This window comes from Choristoneura fumiferana, chromosome 18 (genome assembly GCF_025370935.1).
Source record: "Choristoneura fumiferana chromosome 18, NRCan_CFum_1, whole genome shotgun sequence".
NCBI classification, from domain to species: Eukaryota; Metazoa; Arthropoda; class Insecta; order Lepidoptera; family Tortricidae; genus Choristoneura; species Choristoneura fumiferana.
In genome coordinates this window covers 16,477,710-16,499,937 of record NC_133489.1, presented here as the reverse complement: position 1 = coordinate 16,499,937, position 22,228 = coordinate 16,477,710, and the positions used below count along the sequence as shown (strand labels likewise).

The following is a 22,228-nucleotide window of genomic DNA, read 5'->3' as shown; positions in this document are numbered from 1 at the left end:
GTCTTCGACTTCGGGCTTCTAATAGACTCTCGTTCGTAATTCCTTATTTACCGCCCTTAAGACACAATGTACTATTTCTTCCAACTATGCTTTAATTTCATCATAACCGCACTAAATACCTAGCACAAGGCGGAACTTTTCTGCTCTAGAGCATAAAAAATGTATAAAAATCCTTTATTGCATTGTTTTAGATTTTTTTTAATTGCACCACCAAAGAGGTAACACAAGTATTTTTGCTTTAAAATTAGCCTGCATAGTGTAAAAAATCTTGTGTTAGGTTGGTCAACCTGACGGTCTTATGAAATTTGACAGATTGCGTACAAAAAATTGTTGCTACCAATCCTATCAAAAATAGTAAGTAGCCGTATTAAAAAAAAAACTGTGTGTTTGGTTGGCCAACCTGGCGCCCATCCGAAATATGACAGATCGCGGGTAAAAATATCTGCTACTAACTCTGCCAAAAAAGTAAGTAAGAAAAAAAAAATAGCGGGAACCTTGCAAATTTTGCGCAATGTAAACTTACAAAAAAATGGAATCATCGAGTGCTATACTCCGTTTAATTTAAGGTTTGAATTAACAGTCAAATTGTAACACACGTTTCTCGGTAAGTATTTCGAACACAAATTGACTAAAAATACCTACATGTACATTTATTAGCGGTATTTTTACCCTTAAGTTTCAAATCCCTACTTATAATAGGTACTTGTACTATTACTTATTCTGTGCTTATAAGTAATATTATAAATGCGAAAGTAACTTTGTCTGTAACATAGGATAAGGATACCTTTTATTCCGGTAGAGGGCGCCACTGCGCGATAACCTAGATCCGCGCAGACGAAGTCGCGGGCATAAGCTAGTGTTAAAATAAATGGAGTACCTATAGGTTTCAGATCTATTGTCAAGAAGACATTAATATCTAAGGCGTATTATAAAGTTAATGATATCATCCAGCGATCCCTTCAAATAGCGAATCTACTGTGTTAAAAATAAAGTTGTGTTACTTGTACTATTACTTATTCTGTGGTTGTGTTAAATACTTGTGATATAGATATCATTTAATAATATAGGTTAAGATCTTTACAAGTTCGGATCTTAGACATGTCTAAAACATCAAAAATAAAATTGTTTACTTTCCAAAATACTTAGTTTTCGACATTAATATACTTTATTTTTAGTAGAAAGTTGGGAAGGCATATTGGCTGGCAGTCAGTGTGGAGCGAGCCGGCCGGGTCGTGGCGTGCACAAGCTGCATGTGTGCATGAACCAGAGCGCTCCAGAGACAAATGCGGTGTGCTGCGCAGGCAGGCCGCATTCCTCGACCGGGTCCATCTGTGACTGGGTCGAGCGCGGCGCCCCTCGCGGCCCCGCGCGCCCCGCCCTCGCTCCCCCCGCGCGCGCCCCGTCTGCGCCTCCCCCCGGGCCCCAGCTCGTTTCTCTTCTCTTCAGTCGTTCGCGCGCGCCTTTCGCGATAGTGCGTATGTATGTTCGGTCATTATCGCGTGCTGTGTTTACAATACAGTGTTGTTATTCCGGAGATTAACCAGCCAGTGATCTGTGTCAGTGACGGAGAGTGAAATATAGTATTTATTCTATATGTGAAAGCAAAAATTGTGCGCCATTAACCATCGACGAGAAGCGGACAATAACGGCAAACGCCGAGCTTAGGTAGCATTTTGTTTCGTATCTAAATCTGAATAATGAGTGCTTTAGGTTATCTGGTTCGTCGTAGATTGGTATAATGCAAAGCGCACTGCCGTCTACCTACCGCATTTGAACGGCGCAGGTGGAAAAACAGAACCACGTGATCGTGTGTATCAATCGACCGCGGGCCGCTCTCCACGTGGTACGCTGGGTGTAAACAAGTGCCCTTCTCCGAGTGAGTTCGGCTTGGCACCGCAGGTTGTCGCTGCCTTGGCGCGGCTTCGCGCCATCGCGCCCAACCATGCCCCGCGTCCCTGCAGCTAGCGAGCCCCGACTTGCAATGTTTACTACACAACACAATAAATCAAAACAACGCATTGCGTTAGTCGGTTGGAACTGCGGGGCTACTACGAAACTCGAAGTTCGTATCATACCGCCCCTCTCGCTCTCGTATTAAATAGTATGTGTCAGAGGGACCGCACGACACGAACTTCGAGTGTGTGTATTATTGCCGCACTTGGCGAAAATGACTGTAATGGGATGACCCTGTATAATTTGTTCAGAAAATAGTCATAGTTAAAAACGAATTAATGTTTAGCAATGGTTTTTAAAGAAAATTAAAGTCTATAACAAATAATTATTGGAGTTGACACATTAACTTATATATTAAATTAAGAAGTGTTCTGTCAGACAACATTTTTAATTTTCATTAAATTTTTATGGAATAATCGTGAAAAACTAACAAAAATGCAACGTTGCCAGCTCAGCAGGTATAAACGCTCTTAATGAAAAACACATTCCTCGCAACACATCCTTGCACATTATTGGTGGAAACGCAGCTTTAGGCTCCGATATGCGTTTGTTTTGGCATTAAAAGTCAGTCAAAATATCTTTATTCAATTTAGGCTATAACAAGCACTTATGAATGTCAAAAATTCGTTTTGACATTGCGCGTTTGTTTTGGCATTCGTTTGCCCTTGTGATTTCCAATCTTGTCCGGAACCGGAACTGAATTTGCGGTTCCCTCTTATTACTATTTTTCTAATTAGGTATTTTTCTATTACTGAAACTTTCATTATAAACAGATCTAAAATAGTATCTCAATAACCTTATCATTAATGAGGTTTAAAGAAGTAATTATTCATTAATTCATTATCAATTCCTTGTAGGTATTAAGATGTAGGTGGTGTTTTTACGACTCAGTGATCAGGTTTTACGAATGTTCTTACGTATCCAATCTCCTGAATGAATTGCTAAATGAAAGCAAACTAAGACAGGAAATTACTCAGACGTCAAACGGCAACAATGTGTGTATGTGTTCACTGATCAGGTATCACAACACCACATTGATGCCGGGCGTCTGAACGGTTTGTGATTATGAACGAAGGCATGTACAAAGGTCATCAACATACACTGCGAGGAATTGCTAGAAATTGCGTCGCAATTGTATTATCTACCAGCAGAGACCAATATAAGCAAATACTTTAAGAAACAATAACTGAGTGGGTTGGTATTTGCATGAAGAGAACGATAGTTTACTTTATATGTAGAAATCCAATACATTTTAAGAGTTATGTAGGTAAAATGGTATTAAGAAGATAATACATAAGTACCGCTGCCGCTTGAATCTATTGCTGCGTAGATTGCTGATGCTTTTGTAGATTCTGTTAGCTTCTTAGCTCCTTGTGGCGTACAACACTCCTCAAACAACGAACGGTTAGCAGTCACCTGTATTTTTGTAGATATGATTTGATTACGTTACTTACTGCTAAATTGTTTAATAGCAACGCGCAAGTTCACGGACGGTGACTTAGCGAGACAGTCCAGCAGTAACAGCTCTTAATGAGTAACATCGTTTCAATTGTCGCTTGTTACATGTTGATCAATGCAAAAACTGATCTATACAAAAATTGTTCTCATTGATGTATTAAATTAAATAAACTGAGAAAAAATATTAAAGTTCACAGGCGTAGATAGATGTACCTATAAACAAACAAGTCATGTCGTACATAGGTGTTATACTTTCGAGTGCGCTTGCTTGCTGCTTCTTGACAAAATTGAGAAACGCCGTACATGCTTAACGACATCGCTGCGCTGCTGCAGCTGCCACAGAAATCTAAATAAATAGGCAATGGAAGTCGCATAATCGCACGACCCCGTCGCCGCCAACAGGTTATGCTTACGCTACTAGCGTTAGGTAGGTATATATGTATGTTATACTTATTCTCAAAACACATTTCATGTGCGAATTCAACACTGGGCTCGAATCACGCCCTGCTGTTGTATTCTCTAAAGCGAGGCTTCTTTAGAGAATGTCACAGCGGAGCGTGAACCGTGACTCAGTACTAGTACTACTACCGCATAGAGTACATTTTATGTAGGGAACCTACATGCACTTTTGGGAGAAGAAAATGTGTTTTAGATTTTTTATCTGCATCCACTGTACACAACTGTCACACATCGAACAACAACAACAAGTGTAATTTGTGTTCATACCAAGCTGCCCCAGGTGGAGTTGTATATACCTATGCTTTATTAGAATGAAACTGGTGGGATCAGCTGTGTATTTCTATACTGAAAAAAGTTCGTTTGGAGATGGTAATAAGTTAAAATCACGTTTTTATCGTAACTCATACGAGAAAATATAAACAATTTTATTACGCTTGCCATACTCATCGATAACACACCATCACCGGCCGCAAATGTTGTACGTTTGTATTTTATAGCGTCTTAAAAGTATAAATATGTGCGAGTGTATAATGCATGATCTATGATGTGATATATCAAGACTTAGTTAAGTTTTAGTATGAGTATGAGTATATACCTATCAAATCATAGATCAAGCTCCAGCCAAGCTAACCGGAAAAGTAGAGTTAAATTTTCAAATGTTTACCTTTTTCGTTGGCGACGGGGAAAAAGTTTTAATCTAAACATTATTCATAATTCGTAACTGAATACATTCGTTCGGGAAAACCATAAACTTAATATTACTAGACATACAGACCTTGCTTGACAGCGTGACCGAAAGTGAGATGGGCCTGCCTGTAAATTTGTAAATGCCTGTGTGAGTTTTAGAGTTGCCATCACTGGTAAATATGAGTTGTCGATAACCATAGGTACTGTATACCCGTTATCCCCGTATATCCGGTATCGTCATATAGGTACTTAAGGTACACAGTACAAATAAATCTTAAGGGATGTTGTAGTAAAGTAGGTACTAGAAACTTCATAAACATTTCTAAATAAAAAAAATGCCAGCAAATATCTGACACTCCCACTCATGTCACTCGTCGTTAACTTTACACTAGACAGTTAGGTATATTCGTATGTCGAAAGTGTAAGTAAATAGTAAGCCTTGAATAAAACACAAACAAGATACGTACCTACTTAGCTTTAATGAACACTTAAGGTATTTTTAGTTAGCGTGGCACAAAAGTCCAATTGTTATCTCAAAATTAAAAAGTGACTCGAACGAAACGTATGAAAATTATCGCTAAATTGACTAAACTTTATTGGAAGAATATCGATAAAAAATATTCATACTCTAGGCTGTAAGTGCTCAAGTTAACGGATACAATATATTTTTATTTAACACATAATTATTAGAAATCAAGCCATATTTATGAAAAAGACTGTTTACCGCTTCATATTAGCATATTAATAAGTAAATTTGAGAAAACATACATTCAATACATACAATTAAAATAAGAGCTATGAAAATGGTACTTGTACTATCATATTTACCTGTGAAATGTATGTTTATTTGGGTTATTGGCAGTAGGTTGTATCACAACTTAACACAGAACATGACACCATTCTGGAATCCTACCGTTTTATGCAAAAAATCGAAAGGATTGCAGAAATAAACACAAAACAAATACGACGAAAATTTTGACAGGAGGCTAAAGGAGGCTCACTGATTCAAAACGGGTCACGCTGTCATTTTGATTTTATCTCTTTCCCACACATCACAGCCTATGCCGTAAAGATCGGTTTCTTCACTCGCACCACTGTAGGTCTATTTACGCTAGTAATATTATGTTTGTGGGGAAAACAGATGTTTCATTTCCATATTATGTTATATTTAAAAGCATGCGAATGCAATTTTCTTCTGTATTTTATAAATATTTAGGTAAGACGAAAACCGACTGCCAGCTAGTTATACTGTCTGCAAAGTACAAGGCTCGGTCGTCTCTAGACGCTCAATCGCGATTTTTTAATGGTTCAGTGTATGCAAAACCCTACATTCTTAACAGAGATAGATACCTACTTGGGTTTGTATGTGATTAGGTTAGACATCCCTAACAATCACTACAACAATTATTATGCCTAACGAATGCGTTGACGTTACTAAAAATGTGGAGTAATACGTGATATAAACAACTTATACACTCTTTGTTGCATATCACACGGAAAATACATAAAAAAGAACAATAGACATTGAAAAACATTCAGGGATCGATAAGCGAGCGTTCGTCTGCGTGCAAGCAATATGCACTAAGTCTTATCAAAACAAAACAATATATAAAAAAAATCAGCGCTGGTCAGTAGGCGTAAGTAACCTTGAATTAACTACGTTGATATGTGATCTCATGTTAAGATTCTTGTTTGTAGGTACATACACACGCTTCAATTTGAATTTTATTGCACTTAGGCGCAATGAAGATGATTATTTAGACACCGTAACCGTACCTAAAAGCGGAGCTCATGCTTAATTGTTCAGAAGCAGGCCTCATTATGTGCACTTGCGTTCGGCCAGGGAGCAAGTGCGGGGTGCAATGTTTTGGAGGCCGACAGGCAAGTAAGTAGCATGCGGACTGGCGCGCCACGCCAGGCAAACCGCGCCGCCGCACTGGCTACAGGCTGATCGATCGTGCTGCGCTGCGCTGCTCTATTATTTATTACCAAAATATGGCGGCGTGGTGCGGCACGCGGTCGCTGACCTCGCTCGCCGCGACATGTCCGCGTCGCGTCGTAAACAACTCGTCTCAGGTGTACGCCTGCACTCCGCATTGGCAGAAAAGGCGGGAAAATAGTAGCCCTACGCTCGATCCCTTTGCCGCTGCTAATGCTTTTATTATTTCTTAATATGTATTACACTTCACCGCCAAGCAATGCGGCCGTTTAAGTGATATTAAGTCTTAATAAGTCAACGACTGCCTAGTTGAGACATAATTAGCTGAATGACCTAGAGGAAAATTTCTACTTTGTGATGGCTGATGACAGACAATCATATTGGGCGCCAATTTATCGGAGAGATGGGTGAAACGCACAATGGAGAGCTCATAAATTGTATCAGATTTGACATCTAAAACGAGGCCTTATTGTCTAACACACTTGGAATCACAATAGTTTATCACCACTTCTTTCTGCCACACGGCAGAAGACGAGGGTAGAAAGAGATGGTGAATGCGTTCGCGAACATAAGCGCGGTAGACAATACAGCCTTTGGACTGCTAACCCACAACATGGGAAGAGCATTTTAAATTATGGTTGTACCTTGTTTTGCCTAACAAGTTTTTACCTATTTTCATTTTGCCTAATGTTAGATAAACTAATATTACTTAACCTAATGTTTCATTTTACCTAATTTTCATTTTAGTGAAAGTCATTTTACTTACAACTATACATAATTTTGTTTCGCCTAATTTTATATTACCCAATTTTCATTTTGTATAAACTCATTTGATATAATGTTTGACTGTCAATTATATTTTGTCTAACATGTCACATAATTTCATTTTGTATAAACTTATTTCGTTTAACGTTTGATTGATGTAATTATTTTTTGTCTAACATACATTTAGCATAATTTTATTTTGTATAAACTTATTTCGTATAATGTTTGTCTGACATAATTTTATTTTGTCTAACAAATGTCGGTTAATTTTATTTATTCTAATCACGGTTAATCCGAATACATAATGATAACGTTAGTTAATTCTAAAAAGTTTAGTATTATAAAACATAGTCGGTTCTGTAGGGTCGCAGTTCTACCTAACGCTCCTCCTCGCTTCGCTCGTCGTCGTACCTATTCCCTTTATGTTTAGTATTGTTATTTGCTTGAATCAAATAAAAAAATAGTAGAATATTATGGAATAATCAATTTCAATTTTAACCTACCTAATTGACCTTATTTTATAATAAACATTTAGGTACCAAAATTAGGCATAACGTTAGTAAGAAAAAAAGAAATATTATGATAATTCAATATTAGACAATCCAATGTTAGTTAAAACGTTATTCGGCTATATGATGATTAGTTAAAATGAGAATAGACAAAGTGAGTTTTCGATAAAATAATATTCGGCAAAACAAGAGTTATGCAAATGATCACTTAGTAAAAATGAAAATTTGACAAAATAAAAATTATGTGTAATGAAATTATACAAATTGACTTTAGACAAACTATTCATTATAGTAAAAGTTGTTAGACAATGTGAAATTAGGCAAAACATTTTTAGACAAGTCAAGGGAATAAATTAAATTATATTTAGCATATTTTGTTTTATATTACAAGTTTACGAGAGCAAGCAAGCCCTACTTCTTCGCTTGCACAAAGCATTGTAGCAGACAGGTACATAGATGTCAGTAGCAGACATTTCTCGAATTGCCAAGGGTAGAGGTCCCTTCACGCATCGCTTTCTCTCAGTAGTTTTAGTAACCGACACGCCCGTCGCCACGTGCTCTCCACGTGTATACACTTCGAAGTTTTTAGGATTCTGTTTCAAAACAGGTAGAAAATAAAGTCTTAATGATGTAATTTTTATGTCTTACAATTGTTATCTATATATGTATGTATAGATGATTTCAATTGGCATTGTTCACTTTTTTTGTACTACTCATTTTAATCTTATTTTCTTAAAATATAGATAATTTCAAGATACTAATTTGAATATCTTGGCATAAATGGCATAGTTAAATTTATATAATTTATTGAAAATATCAGATATTACGTCTCGTAAATTACACATGGCGGCTGAAACCACGTGAAAGGCCAAGTAAAATAATATTTAAAAAAACGAGCTAGTTGTCAATGTAAATACAAATAGAGCTAACTGTCTGTGTCACAATCAATCGGATATTGTTTTGAGAAAGAGCAGAGATAAACAGATAGGTTAGGTTAGGTACATTGGTAAAATATGAACGATGCCAATTATCAATTTGTAATTTGAACCAATCAACTTTCTTACCCACACTAATCTGTCCGCGACATTTTTCAAACAATTGCAGATTTTTGTAAGTAAACATGTTTTTTCTGTAATTTAATAGATGGTGTACATGAATACATGCCATCCTACGTAAGTTCAACCTATTAAACCGTGAAATATCTTGTTGGAAGTACGATTTTTTTGGTAACGCAGGAGACGCCCAAAGTGTGGGTAAAATAGTTGATTGGCCCATTTAACAATTTTACCTACCCATCTACTTATGATTTTACGCAACCTATTGATTTAAACTGACATGACAACATTCACTTAGTTATTACTAGCTTTTGCCCGCGGCTTCGCCCGCGTGGTTCGGTTATCGCGCGCGGTTCCCTCGGGAACTGTGCATTGTTACTTCCTCACATGAATTGAGGAAGCTTCTAAACAGGCGCAGATCAGAATACTACGCGAATCCAACTCGTACTTCCCTGTCTTTTCTATTTACTAGGGCTTTTACCTCTATAAACCGTCACCAATGAAAATAGTAAAACTGTTTTTAGAAGGTAAGGTACTTACTTTTACTGCCATAACAGTAGTAAGTAACCAATAAATCTGATAGCAAATCATCCTGAAACGTGGAATGCTTACCAATAATCACTGTTTAATGATACATTGACGATATGAGCGCAAATGACTAAGTATATTGATTATAATCATCAGGTTATTTTAAGTAGGATACCTAGAGTAAAATAAAAAAATTACTTAAGCCCTAAACAGGCAGAAATAATTTTAGTTTTATTTTTGATACATCTAAAGTAAATATACATTATATACATACCACATTTTGATGTCGGTGCCAGCATTACTTAAATAACTTTATTAATTAATTAAATACTTAGTTAATTGTTTACTGATAACTAATAACTTAATCTTTTTTCGTTCTACTGTATGACATATTTTACATTTGCGCATTTTGCGCTGTTAAGTCAACGTCATGTTTACCTAGTGACCTATCTCAAAATCTACGAAACCGATTTTGATGAAACTTGCGCTGTTCCCTAAACTGTGCAATTCTGACAATATTATTACATAGGTTCATACGGGTCGAATTGATACCCTACTTTTTATCAAGTCTATTAAAACAATTTTGATTTGTTTATTTTCTATTATTGCATAATTTTGACAACTGGTCGCTTCCAATTTGTTATCAAGACGACCCAAATCTGTAATATTACGACTATAGCATCACCGTCAGTCATTTCATTTCATTGTGTATAATTGTGTGATGTAAACACCACAAAAACAAAACACTGAAAGAGGAATTGGAATACTTCGAAAGTTAAAACTTCTCTGTAAATGTGAGAAAAGATGAGATAACAACAAGTTGAACCAATCTAAAATTTTTAACTAATCCGCTTCCTTTAATGTATATGGAATTGTTGTACTAATATTCGGCGGGTTTCGTCTCAGAATTTCATTATATACAATTGTCGCCAAATCGTTGACAGACGCGTTAAATTATTATTCGCGTAATTCATAAGAAGTATTAATAAACTATTCTCTTCAACTTACAATTATAAGTCAGGACAGCGGTCCGAACCATAAACTTAATATTAATTAGATATACAGACCTTGCTTGACAGCGTGACCGAAAGTGAGATAGGCCTGCCTGTAAATTTGTAAATGCCTGTGTGAGTTTTAGAGTTGCCATCACTGGTAAATATGAGTTGTCGATAACCATAGGTACTGTATACCCGGTATCCCCGTATATCGGGTATCGTCATATAGGCACTTAAGGTACACAGTACAAATAAATCTTAAGGGCTGTTGCAGTAAAGTAGGTACTGGAAACTTCATAAACATTTCTAAATTTAAAAAAAATGCCAGCAAATATCTGACACTCCCACTCATGTCACTCGTCGTTAACTTTACACTAGACAGTTAGGTATATTCGTATGTCGAAAGTGTAAGTAAATAGTAAGCCTTGAATAAAACACAAACAAGATACGTACCTACTTAGCTTTTATGAACACTTAAGGTATTTTTAGTTAGCGTGGCACGAAAGTCCAATTGTTATCTCAAAATTAAAAATTACTCGAACGAAACGTATGAAAGTTATCGCTATATTGACAAAACTTTATTGGAAGAATATCGATAAAGGTATCGATAAAAAATATTCAAACTCTACGCTGTAAGTGCTCAAGTTCACGGATACAATATATTTTTATTTAACACAATTATTAGAAATCAAGCCATATTTATGAAATATACTGTTTACCGCTTCATATTAGCATATTAATAAGTAAATTTGAGAATAAATTCAATTAAAATAAGAGCTATGAAAATAGTACTTGTACAATCATATTTACTTGTGAAATGTATGTTTATTTGGGTTATTAACACAGAACATGACACCATTCTGGAATCCTACCGTTTTATGCAAAAAATCGAAAGGATTGCAGAAATAAACACAAAACAAATACGACGAAAATTTTGACAAGAGGCTAAAGGAGGCTCACTGATTCAAAACGGGTCACGGTGTCATTTTGATTTAATCTCTTTCCCACACATAGCTTATGCCGTAAAGATCGGTTTTGTTCACTCGCACCACTGTAGGTCTATTTACGCTAGTAATATTATGTTTATGGTCCGAACCGACCAGTTTCGTTCTTTTCCTGACTTATAATATAATAGACAGTTGAACCGTTTGATTCTGTCATTTTGAAAATGTCACTAATCAAAAAACTTTCAAACTTTTAATCGTTTTAGAACTTGTTGCCTAAATAGTCAACAATTAAACGGCTAACTTGTTATTTAATTGATATTTTCTTGAGTGAGAGGTCGAGAGTGTCGTGGGAACTGCAACGGCTCCCACGCTAATTACACGACTTTGGTTTGTGTGCTAAGCTGCCGCCTCATCAATGAAATCTCCTATTCATCAATGAAATTACAACTCATTGTTGTGTTATGGACAGAAATTAATTGTGTGATTGAGCGCTGTTAACCAAAAGTGGTTGATGTAAATTTACACACACATGCGAATCTATTTTTGACCAATTTCCCTGTGTCGTATTTACCTTGAAAACTATTTCTATAAGACGTTCAAAAGTAAGTTAAACTATATCTAAAAAAAAAACCGACCAAGAGCGTGTCGGACACGCCCAAAATAGGGTTCCGTAGCCATTACGAAAAAATTAAGTAATATTTTTCTAAGGTATTTTATACGGAATCTTCCAAGCTTAGGTATATTTTATACCTTAGGCTGCTATTTACTCATAGACTACTTACTCAAAACTGGAATTCAAGACCAAAAAATCTACGACAGATATGTCACTGTTAAATCTCTCAATGTCACTTCTGTCACTGTCAAATAAACTTTCCAGGTTACGCCAACCTTTTTTAACAGTGATCACAAAATTCTATATTGCTCTCGTGTCTGACATTTTTTAATGCGCAAGTTGTCTCCGCGTGGTTTCTGGAATTTCGCTATCAAGTTGCAAAAACTATGATCACCGTACAACATGAAGCAGAAGAATATATTTATCTTTAATTTAACTGACATTGGCCTAAGTCTTAAGGCCGCCATTGAGGGGAATAATAATAACCTTTTTTAATATGATTCCTTGTATTGTTATTAAATAAGGATGTTGTGAAAAAGAAATATTTATGTACTAACTTATTTTTAACTCTCAACTAACATTGAGACAATTTTATTCTACGGAACATAAACAGGATAAGGTTGTGTTGTTCTACCACAGTGTAGTCCTGAATATTTGTTTTATTCCGTTTTTTCGTATTTGTTGTTATGGCCGCAACAGAATATATTTTCATTTGTATTATCTGTGAAAATTTCAACTGCCATGGTTTATGTTATGAGATACGTACAGCCTAATGACAGACGGACAACTGAGTCTTAGTAATAAGCCTCATATTAAATCACAGGAAAGCCATTTGAAAAGGTTAAATTAAATATATTTTTTAACAGTTTTAACCTCCATATTTAGCCACCATAAATCCCATAAAACGCGCTACACACTATTACTCTGCAGTTTTGTTGATTAGCTAAATGTATGTAAAAAATTAAATCAAATATTAGTTTGATTTTATCTTAATTTTCATTTTAAAGTTGAATATTTCGCAAACAAATCACTGAATCGATAAATTGACCTAGCAACCCCCCAATGGTTTCAAAGACCTATCCAACGATACCCCACACTATAGGGATCGATGAAAAAAAAACACCCCCACTATGTCTATGGGAGGTACCCTAAAAAAAATTTTTTTTAATTGTTTATTGTACCATTTTGTCGGCATAGTTTATATATATATCCGTGCAAAATTACAGGTTTCTAGCATTGATAGTCCCTGAGCAAAGCCGCGGACGGGCAGACAGACAGACAGACATACATGGCGAAACTATAAGGGTTCCGTTTTTGCTATTTTGGCTCCGGAACCCTCAAAACTTACGCGAAAATTGTTTTCTTAAATCAAATCGTTCGAACAAAATGTCTCGTCTTTTATTGCTTAAAATTTTCCAACGCAGACGCATAAAGTAGGCAGACCAATAGCGTTGCCTGTTCATGCCCTTTTAAGGGCAACACACACAGAAAGCGTGCGCGGGTCGGGTCGTGTCCGCCGCGTGAGCTGCGCGGTTCGTTGTATTCACACAGAGAGCGGGTCGGACCCGCGACGGGCCTGCAGCGGCTATCAATGTTGCCAGTTAAGTGACTTAGTCCCTAGAAGTGACGACTTTTGCTTAAATCTTAGCGACCGCTAAAAAGATTTCACGAATAAAATGGTTTATCTGGCGAATTTTGGAGTACAAATTAAAACAGTTCTAGAACCAATAATAGATACGATATTTTTGTCAACTCGACACAGAATTATACAGTGCCGCGAGATATATGTGGAAAACGACAAACGCGCTTGCGCACCAAGGTCAAACTTCATTTACTTACTTAATTAAATCCAATTATGCGATGGATGAAATTTTTAAAAGTGGCTGTTTTTTTTTTCGACAGGAATAAGCTTATACTAGTCAATGGAAAAAAATATCAGATTTTTCTGTTGTACCAATTAATTAAAAAAATAAAATACTTAGATTTTACTATCGCCAAAATGAACTAGTTACTGCGCATGAATACGGTTTTTAGGGTTCCGTAGCCAAAATGGCAAAAACGGAACCCTTATAGTTTAGCCATGTCGGTCTGTCTGTCTGTCCGTCCGCGGCTTTGCTCAGGGACTATCAATGCTAGAAAGCTGTAATTTTGCACGGATATATATGAAAACTATCCCGACAAAATGGTACAATGAAAAAATTTTTTGTGTATCTTCCATAGACGTAAAGTAGGGTTTTTTTTTCTGATCCAACCCTGTAGTGTGGGGTCTTTTAAATTAAAACCATTAGGGGGTTACTAAGACGGTTTTTCGATTCAGTGATTTGTTTGCGAAATATTCAACTTTAAAGTACAAATTTTCGAGTTTTAGGGGTTTTTAACTTAAGCTTCAGGGATAAATATTTTTGAGAGTTGGTAACTCTGCGCTCGGCCCGCGTTCTGTGTGAAGGCGTCCATATACCGCCATGCAAATACGCCCGTCGCGGGCCCGCGCACGACCCGCGCCCGCTCTCGTGTGTGTTGCCCTTTAATATATAAGCTAATGTGTCTACTCCAAAAATTATTCGTTATACACTTTTATTTTCTTTAAAAACTGGTCATAAAAATTAATTCGTTTTTAAGGAATATAAAAGTCTATCATGAATAATTATTGGAGTAGACACATTAACTTATATATTAAGAAGTGTTCTATCAGAAAACATTTTTAATTTTCATTCAATTTTTATGGAATAATCGAGAAAAACTAACAAAAATGCAACGTTGCCAGCTCAGCAGGGATAAACGCTCTTAGATATACGTGATCAGAACTTTTTTATTGTTCCAGCTCGGGTCATGTGGTCTGCGCTGTGCGACGCCGGCGCGGCGTGATGCGGCGCGAGCGCGGGCTGGCGGGCCCGGTGACGTTCCTGCTGCTGCTGGCATGCGCGCGCGTACACGCCGAAATATCGCGAGAAAGTAAGCGCCATCTTTGACTCTAAAATAAGTATAGAAGGTACTTTTCTTGCTAAAGCGGGCTTGCGCAAATCACCCCGATCACTATAAAACCTCGAGTTAACTGCTAACCCCGGGTTAAGTATTTAGTGTCGAAATGAAGAAACTTTCAGTCGTGCCTAATCCCGGGTTAACGATTTAATTTTGTAACCGTGGACCGTGCAAGCGGGCCTAAACACTCATGAGGCTATTAGAATTCACAAATAATTTCGTGGCAACGTAAACGCTCGACGAAGCTTAAAGACGCCAAACGGGCTTTTTAAGCATCCGCGCTCAGTTTCTCTTGTCTTACTCATAGCATTCAAAGGTTTTGCTTGACAAGCGTACATCTAGACGGTCAGGCATGCTTGACAAACATTGCAATAGTAGATTGTACAACAAAAGCAAAAAGTGGCTGTTTACACCTGATTGCCCTAGAGCAGCACTAGAGCAGGCGTTTTCAACCTTTTAGTTTTAACGGCACACTTTTCGTTCATGAAAGTTTTACGGCATACCAGTAAAAAATGACCAACTGCGAGTCGGACTGGCGTTTAGAGGGTTCCGTACAGTATATCCATAATATGCTTAACGGACAGAGGAGGCTTATTAATAGGGTCTCGTTGACACTGACAGCTTTAGATACGAAACCCCAAAAAGCTATATAGGTATTAAAATACACAAACTTAGTAATTTTGGAGTTTTTTTTTTTAAACGAAATAATTTAATTTTGTCGTAAATAGACACTTTAGAAAGTTGGAAATGAGTTTGAAATCTATAATTTGAGTTCCTCTAAATACTTATAAAATAAATAAATTTCTAGTGCGTAGCTTTTTCCAAATAAATCATATTGTTTGATTTACGGTTTTAAAAAGTATCCATTTTCAAAATTGTATTACTCACTAACTAAGCGGAATTGAAACACGGGAGTTATAGTTGCATTTGTAATGCTTAACTCTTTCCAATTATTTAAGAAAAAAGGGGACGTCCGATTTTGAGGCCTCAGGAAACACTGTGCCAACGAAAGAGGGTCCGAGGATTCGTATCATATTGATTGATCTTATTGGGCGCAAAGTTTTCAATTCTTCCAACTGAAAAAAATTATGTCACTTCATGATTGGTAATGGTAATAGTTGCAATAGGCATGGTTGGTTATGTCAAGGCAAATTAAAAAATAAACTCGTTTCGCTCCACTTATTGTGATTGCGATTTTTAAACCTGATTTATTCCATTCATTGTTAATGACTATTTACTGTTAATGAGTATACAAAATGGTCACCTTATCGATAATGCATAATATTTATTAAACCTGGTCGAGGCGTATCAACAGCTTTATTACCAAATAAGAGATCATTATTATCTTAATAAATATATAATTCTTCTGTTCTGTACGTGTGTTTGTCACCTAAGGCTGAAGACCAAAAAGTTGCCCACCGTTAAAGCTGCGTTAGCAGGTAGTTATAATTTCCATTAACTTTTTCCATTGTGACAAAATTATCCATACAAATCTATGATTAATTTATATATTATTATTATTTATATGTCATTAAATCTATTTATTAGTTCAGTTTAAGCAATGAAGAAACCACATTTTAAATACCTATTAAAATAAAAAATATTATTTATAAATATGGTCGGACTGCAAAAACTGCCAGACTAAGGTGAGGCCGACCAAGACGTACGTCAATAGGTTTAATTTAGCTATTATAATCCGTTTGTTTTTTCATTAAATTTTTCGATGAGGTAAAATGAAGCTGTCACGTGGTACCACAAATTCGGTCGGACACAAGAATCTGCCAACACAGGATTTGGCCGACCACTTTTTTTACTGTCCTCAAAAGGTCCCTATCCTATCAATACAAGTTTCATTCTATTTTTCGATGAGGTTTTTTTTGATGAATTTTCGCATCACTTTTTTTTCATTTGCGCAAAATTTGCCGAGTTTAGCCGCGGCCGATCTAGAGCAGTTGAAGCTACTAAAAGTCAGCTACCCCTACAGAGTAGGTATTTTCTATTTTTTTATAAGGTAGGGTTTCTTGCAGTCGGCTCCCGGACTATAGATGTTCGCAACATTTTGCACGCGGGTGTACTTCTTAATTTATGATGTAAACGTGACCCACGCTGTATTCCATTCAACTTTGAGACATAATGCTTCACGCGAGAGAAGCCGCGGGGAAAGACTAGTATTTTTATATAAATAGTGCTCATATTTATGTGTTTGTCAAAAAAGTGGGAACCAGTATATCATGTTTTTTTATGTTTACATCTATACCTACTTACATATGTATGTAGAATTGCTAAATCATTTAACAACTCGATTTACCCGTTGAAGGTGATTGTTTTGTTTCAAACTAGCGGACCCGGCAGACGTTGTCCTGCCCGAAAAACACATAACATACAAACAACAGCGCCATATAGTGGGTCCAATTGCGTTTTCAAACCATCAACCAACGTTGTTTCGACATATCAATTATTAAGTGAATATTGTTCTAGCCAGCCTTCTGGGCACAATGAACAGCGACAGTGACCTAGGAGGGATTTTTTATTTATAGGTTAGGCTAGGTTATATATTTTTTGTACATAGTCATATTTTTACATGTTTGTTATAAATAAATATCATATAATTCGTAAAAAAAAAACTTACTTATTGTAAGTGTGTGGAGACGTGGTCTATTTAACTGACAGTTACGAAACCCATGAACATTTTGTATGGGAAAATGTTTTTCTTTCATTTAATTTTTTCGTCAATTTTCCAATGTTTTTAATAGTTATTCTGCTATTCGGGACGGAGATAAATACAGCAAATCAAAAACCATGTAAATCGGTCCAGCCGTTCTCGAGTTATATTATAAGTGTTAGAACAAACAAGACATTGTTTTTTATATATAGAACCTTATGTCTTTAACATTCGTTTAAAACCATAATATGGTAGCTCGGCGTACCTATAGTTACCTACTAAATGATGTCCGTCAGAATACACTTACATTTTTAAACTTGAGGTACATGTTTTTAAGAATAGGTAGGTTGATGTCTTGTGTAATTCGTTTCGTGCCAGCTCTATCAATCAGCGCGTGTCACATGCTGGGTTTGTTTGTCGAAGCCGCGGCTGTCTGTCGGCACGGACTGCTTCTGTCTTGTCGCACTCAAGCCGAGGCAACGCCGGGGTCCTCGCTACTAGGTACTTCCCTAATAATACGAATAGAACCTTCACAGATTGATTTAATTAAGTATATTAAATTTATGTATATTATTGAGTCTGGTAGCGTGGTGAAGGGTTAATGGTCTGAGGATGAACTCTGGTTGAGTTCGAAACGCGTCAGCGTAATGTGGTGGTGGTGATAGCTGGGTTTATGTGATTTGTGTGTGTTCTTACAATGTGAAGGTGATGGAGCTGCACGAACACACATTTGTTGCACAGATGTAGATAGTAAGGACGCGGTTATGCAAAGTATTTTTTTTTTAGTTAATTTATTAAATCGCCTTAGTAAGGTAAAAGCGGTGACATTGCTTGAATAATAGTCCTATGATTACTATGATTAGACAAAAAGCATTGCTTTGGAATTTTCTGGCTAAGTTGAGAGCCAAGTAATTAAACAACGTACACATAATAGCCGTTACCTCGTCGGATCATTCGCAAAAAGTTCCGCGGCCATTGAACCGGCCCGCTGCCGTGGGGCCGCTCGCGGGCGGTTTTATTTTCATTTATGTATTTGCACGGTGTGCTATTGAGTTCGGCGTGTTTGTATCGCTCGTTTTATCCGTCAGATAACGATTGGAGTCGATGTTGTTTGTTTGAGACGCCGCACGACGCTGCGCCGGCGACGCCGCTGCGGACTGAAGTGAGGCCTTGTGTAGGAGGCGCCCGCGTTATCTCGCGAACTGACTCGAAATTCACTCGTCCGTGTAATAAGCAAGCTGATATCGATGTTCACAATATAAATTACAGATGATGTTAATGTTAATCAACTGTATTTATACAATGTTTAAATTGGCACCTCATATTTTGCGTGTCCCGCGAAGATCGTGTGACATTCGCTACAATCGTAGAAATTATTTCTGCGATTTGACACTGCAATATAATATTGTTTATCACAGATTGTGTCCAATAAAATTATGTTCATTATTCATTACGAATACGCAGACCAGGGTTAGCTACATAACTCTAAGGGCCGATTTTTCAATCCTCAGATAAACGGTCGAAAAGTTAACAGACCAATAAAGTTGTTCCATAGTTCAGTCTGATAATTGGTTGTCGATTTTCCACGAATAACTATCCGAACGTTTATTTCGACTTGAACAACTCTAACTTCAGGGAGGTGAAACAAACATATCGCATAAGCCAATGTTAGAGCAGTATAGACTATTTCATTGTCTGTCAGGTAAAAACGTCGCTGTCTATACTACGCTGTTTCCAGGTTTACAGTTTAATAGTGTCAAAATGTAAGTTTTGTGCTCTCAGTTAAAATTTGAGTTATGTTAAATGATTGTTGTTTAGTGATTTACAAGCTTATGATATTTTTACGCAAAACTACTTTATTATTTATAATAATTAAAGGAAACGAGAGTAGCAGGGGTAAAAACGAGTATAATGTTTACAGTAGCGACACACGACAGGAAGTGATGACAGCAGACAAAGCAGAATAATAGAACATTATTCAAAATATAAAATATACACACATATCAAAAGATGGCCAGGGTGTTTAATATTAATTTATAAACATGAAGGTTTAACAATAATTAATAATGGATTCGAAAAAAAAGAGAACGAGTAGCAAATTTCAATACTGCTGACGTTCAATTGATCGTGAGTTTAGTCGATAAAAATAAAGTAATTTTTTAGTAAGTTTTTTATCAAGCTAAGTATGCAGTTTGTGACGTTTTTTTGTGAACCACGTGGCGCGCGACAAAATATGATGAGTGTTGTTTATTTATTAAATTATTATTTACTTTTTAGAATCTGTTACTGCATTTTATGCGGTGATTACTGAACAATAAGTTTGATATTAGGATTGTGAATTTAGTTTAGACGTGATAAGAATAGGTTGTTTGTTTTGAATAATATAATACCTATGCCGTGAATTAGTGCATTAGTGATTTATGTTAAAGTAGCATGAATGCTGTGATTTCTCTTGCAATGTTTGACTTTGTCACATGAGGTATTATTGTAAAACTTTGTTTAAAGATCTCTGATTACAGTGATAATATATAATTTATGTAAAAGTTGATTTATAAGCTGTGATTTATCTTGCAATTGACTTTGTCCAGATATTATATTAATTAGGTAAGTTTGTTTAAAAGTTTAAAGATTTGATTTTATTTGGTTTAAAATTTCATAATTTACCTCTAATTATATCTATTTTCATTAAAAATAAACGTTTTTTATTTTGTTTAACAAAAAAGTAACTGTTCTCATACAAGAAATTCTTGCAATAACCTTTTCCTTACGATTTGTACAGTAATTTCGTCTTCAAAAATTTCGGCATCGGTTTCGGCCGAAATCAGAAATAAAACCGAATATTCGGTTTCGGTTTCGGCTAAAAATCGTGTTTCGGTCGGACACTACAATAAAGTATTCTTATTCTTATTCTAAAGTCGTTTGTGAAGTCCAAATTTGAATCTATCTATCTATCTATGCAAATAAAAATTAAAAAACCGGTCAAGAGCATGTCGGGCCATGCTCATTGTAGGGTTCCGCAGTTCCCGCCCGTCACAATAGGCTGATTTAAAATAGGTAAGCAACCTCTTCGGTAAGTAGATAATCATAAATTTGGAACAAGCAGAAATTTTAAAAAATTGGAAAAGTAAAAAGCACTAGTGCGCTAAAATGAACTTTGCACACGCTAAACAGCCAAAAAAAGTGCACTTTTTAACCGACTTCAAAAAAGGAAGAGGTTCCTATGGTCGACCGCTAGCTTTATCATCAGATCAACTCCATGTTATAATAATATTGCATTGTCATCGGATTTATACATGCGTGTAAAATTTCAGCTCAATCGGTTGAAGATATCCACTTCAAATTTGAGTTGAATGTTTCCACCCGAGCAAACATAGTTTACGTTACACTGCAAATAAATATAATGCTTGTAATAAGGTATTGTTAAAATTTTCATTTTTAATACAAGCTTTTTTTGCCGAATGTGTTTTTTGTTGACTGTACTTGCATTGTCATCTAAACTACATATCTGTAACAAATTTCAAGTCGGTACTATTAACTATTGAGGAGTTCCCTCCTGCAGAGACGATCCTGGCAGGACCACCAAGATGTCACTACCAGATTATTGTATTGTCACCAAATTTACATAAGTATGCCAAATTTCAAGTCGATATGACCACTGGAAGTGGGTCAAATTTAGCTTCCAAGATTTAACCCAAACAAACAATAAATAAACAAACAGGGCAAGCTAAAGAAAAGCTTCTAAAAATATCGCTGAAGTGTAGGACTTCGTATTTTGTGTAATTAAATACCTAATAAGAAGCTCGACTAGTGTGAATAAATTTTAAACTGTATTATAAACCTTGTACAGTCAAGGACTTTAATTCATGGGCCACCATGGAACCTTTTCATAGGAAAAGTCATTACGACTTTCCTTGTTAATTAATGCGATGTCACTATGACGTTTACTGTCAAAAGGTTCCATGGTGGCCAATGAATTAAACTCCTTGACCGTAAATAGTGTTCAATACTTAGTATGGTTTTTTAGTGCAAAAAACAATAGGTAAACATAGTGATTAATACGGCGTGGATTTGGCTAGCGCTTTATCAAAGTTGGCTTCATTGAGGTTTGTGGATCATAAATTGCTTTATTAATTTTGCACAAAAACGAATAAACCACACAATCAGACAGTGACGATATTTACACAGTATTATCGAAGCTTTTATAAAACATCATTAAAATCGCAAACTTAAAAGTAAATATTCAAACGACATCTTTTTTTGGTTGCTTGGTCGCCTAGCAACGGCTAATAACGTCTAGCAACCAAAAAAACGCTGAAAAAAAAAACACGTTTCTTGTATGACGACCCCCTTTAATTTGTAACTTCATTTTATTTTTAGTATTTGTTGTTATAGCGGCAATAGTAATACATAATCTGTGAAAATTTCTAGTGTCTAACTTTTACGGCTTAAGAGATAGAGCCCTGTGACAGACGGACGGACAGACAGACGGACAGCGGAGTCTCAGTAATAGGGTCCCGTTGGCACCCTTTGGGTACGGATCCCTAAAAAGTATAAAATAAAACATTATTTAATGCGGGTTTTTTGTTTTTTTGAATTTAATGTTTTTCATCTTCATTATGTGAAGAATGTGCCAGTTAGGAAGAAAATGGCGCCTTTGCTGTGCTTTTTTTAAACTCTTT

At 36.2% G+C, this 22,228-nt stretch overlaps 1 protein-coding gene across 1 annotated transcript in view; it reads left to right on the top strand.

The window, feature by feature from the left end:
- The first annotated feature begins 1,429 nt into the window (after window positions 1–1,429).
- The window catches only part of LOC141437566 (insulin-like receptor), a 101,009-nt gene continuing 80,210 nt past the window's right edge, over window positions 1,430–22,228 (top strand). Inside the window, 2 exon segments of the mRNA XM_074100997.1 lie at window positions 1,430–1,665; window positions 14,730–14,860. Of these exon segments, the coding sequence (XP_073957098.1) occupies window positions 14,773–14,860 (88 nt within the window). The 5' untranslated portion in view covers window positions 1,430–1,665; window positions 14,730–14,772.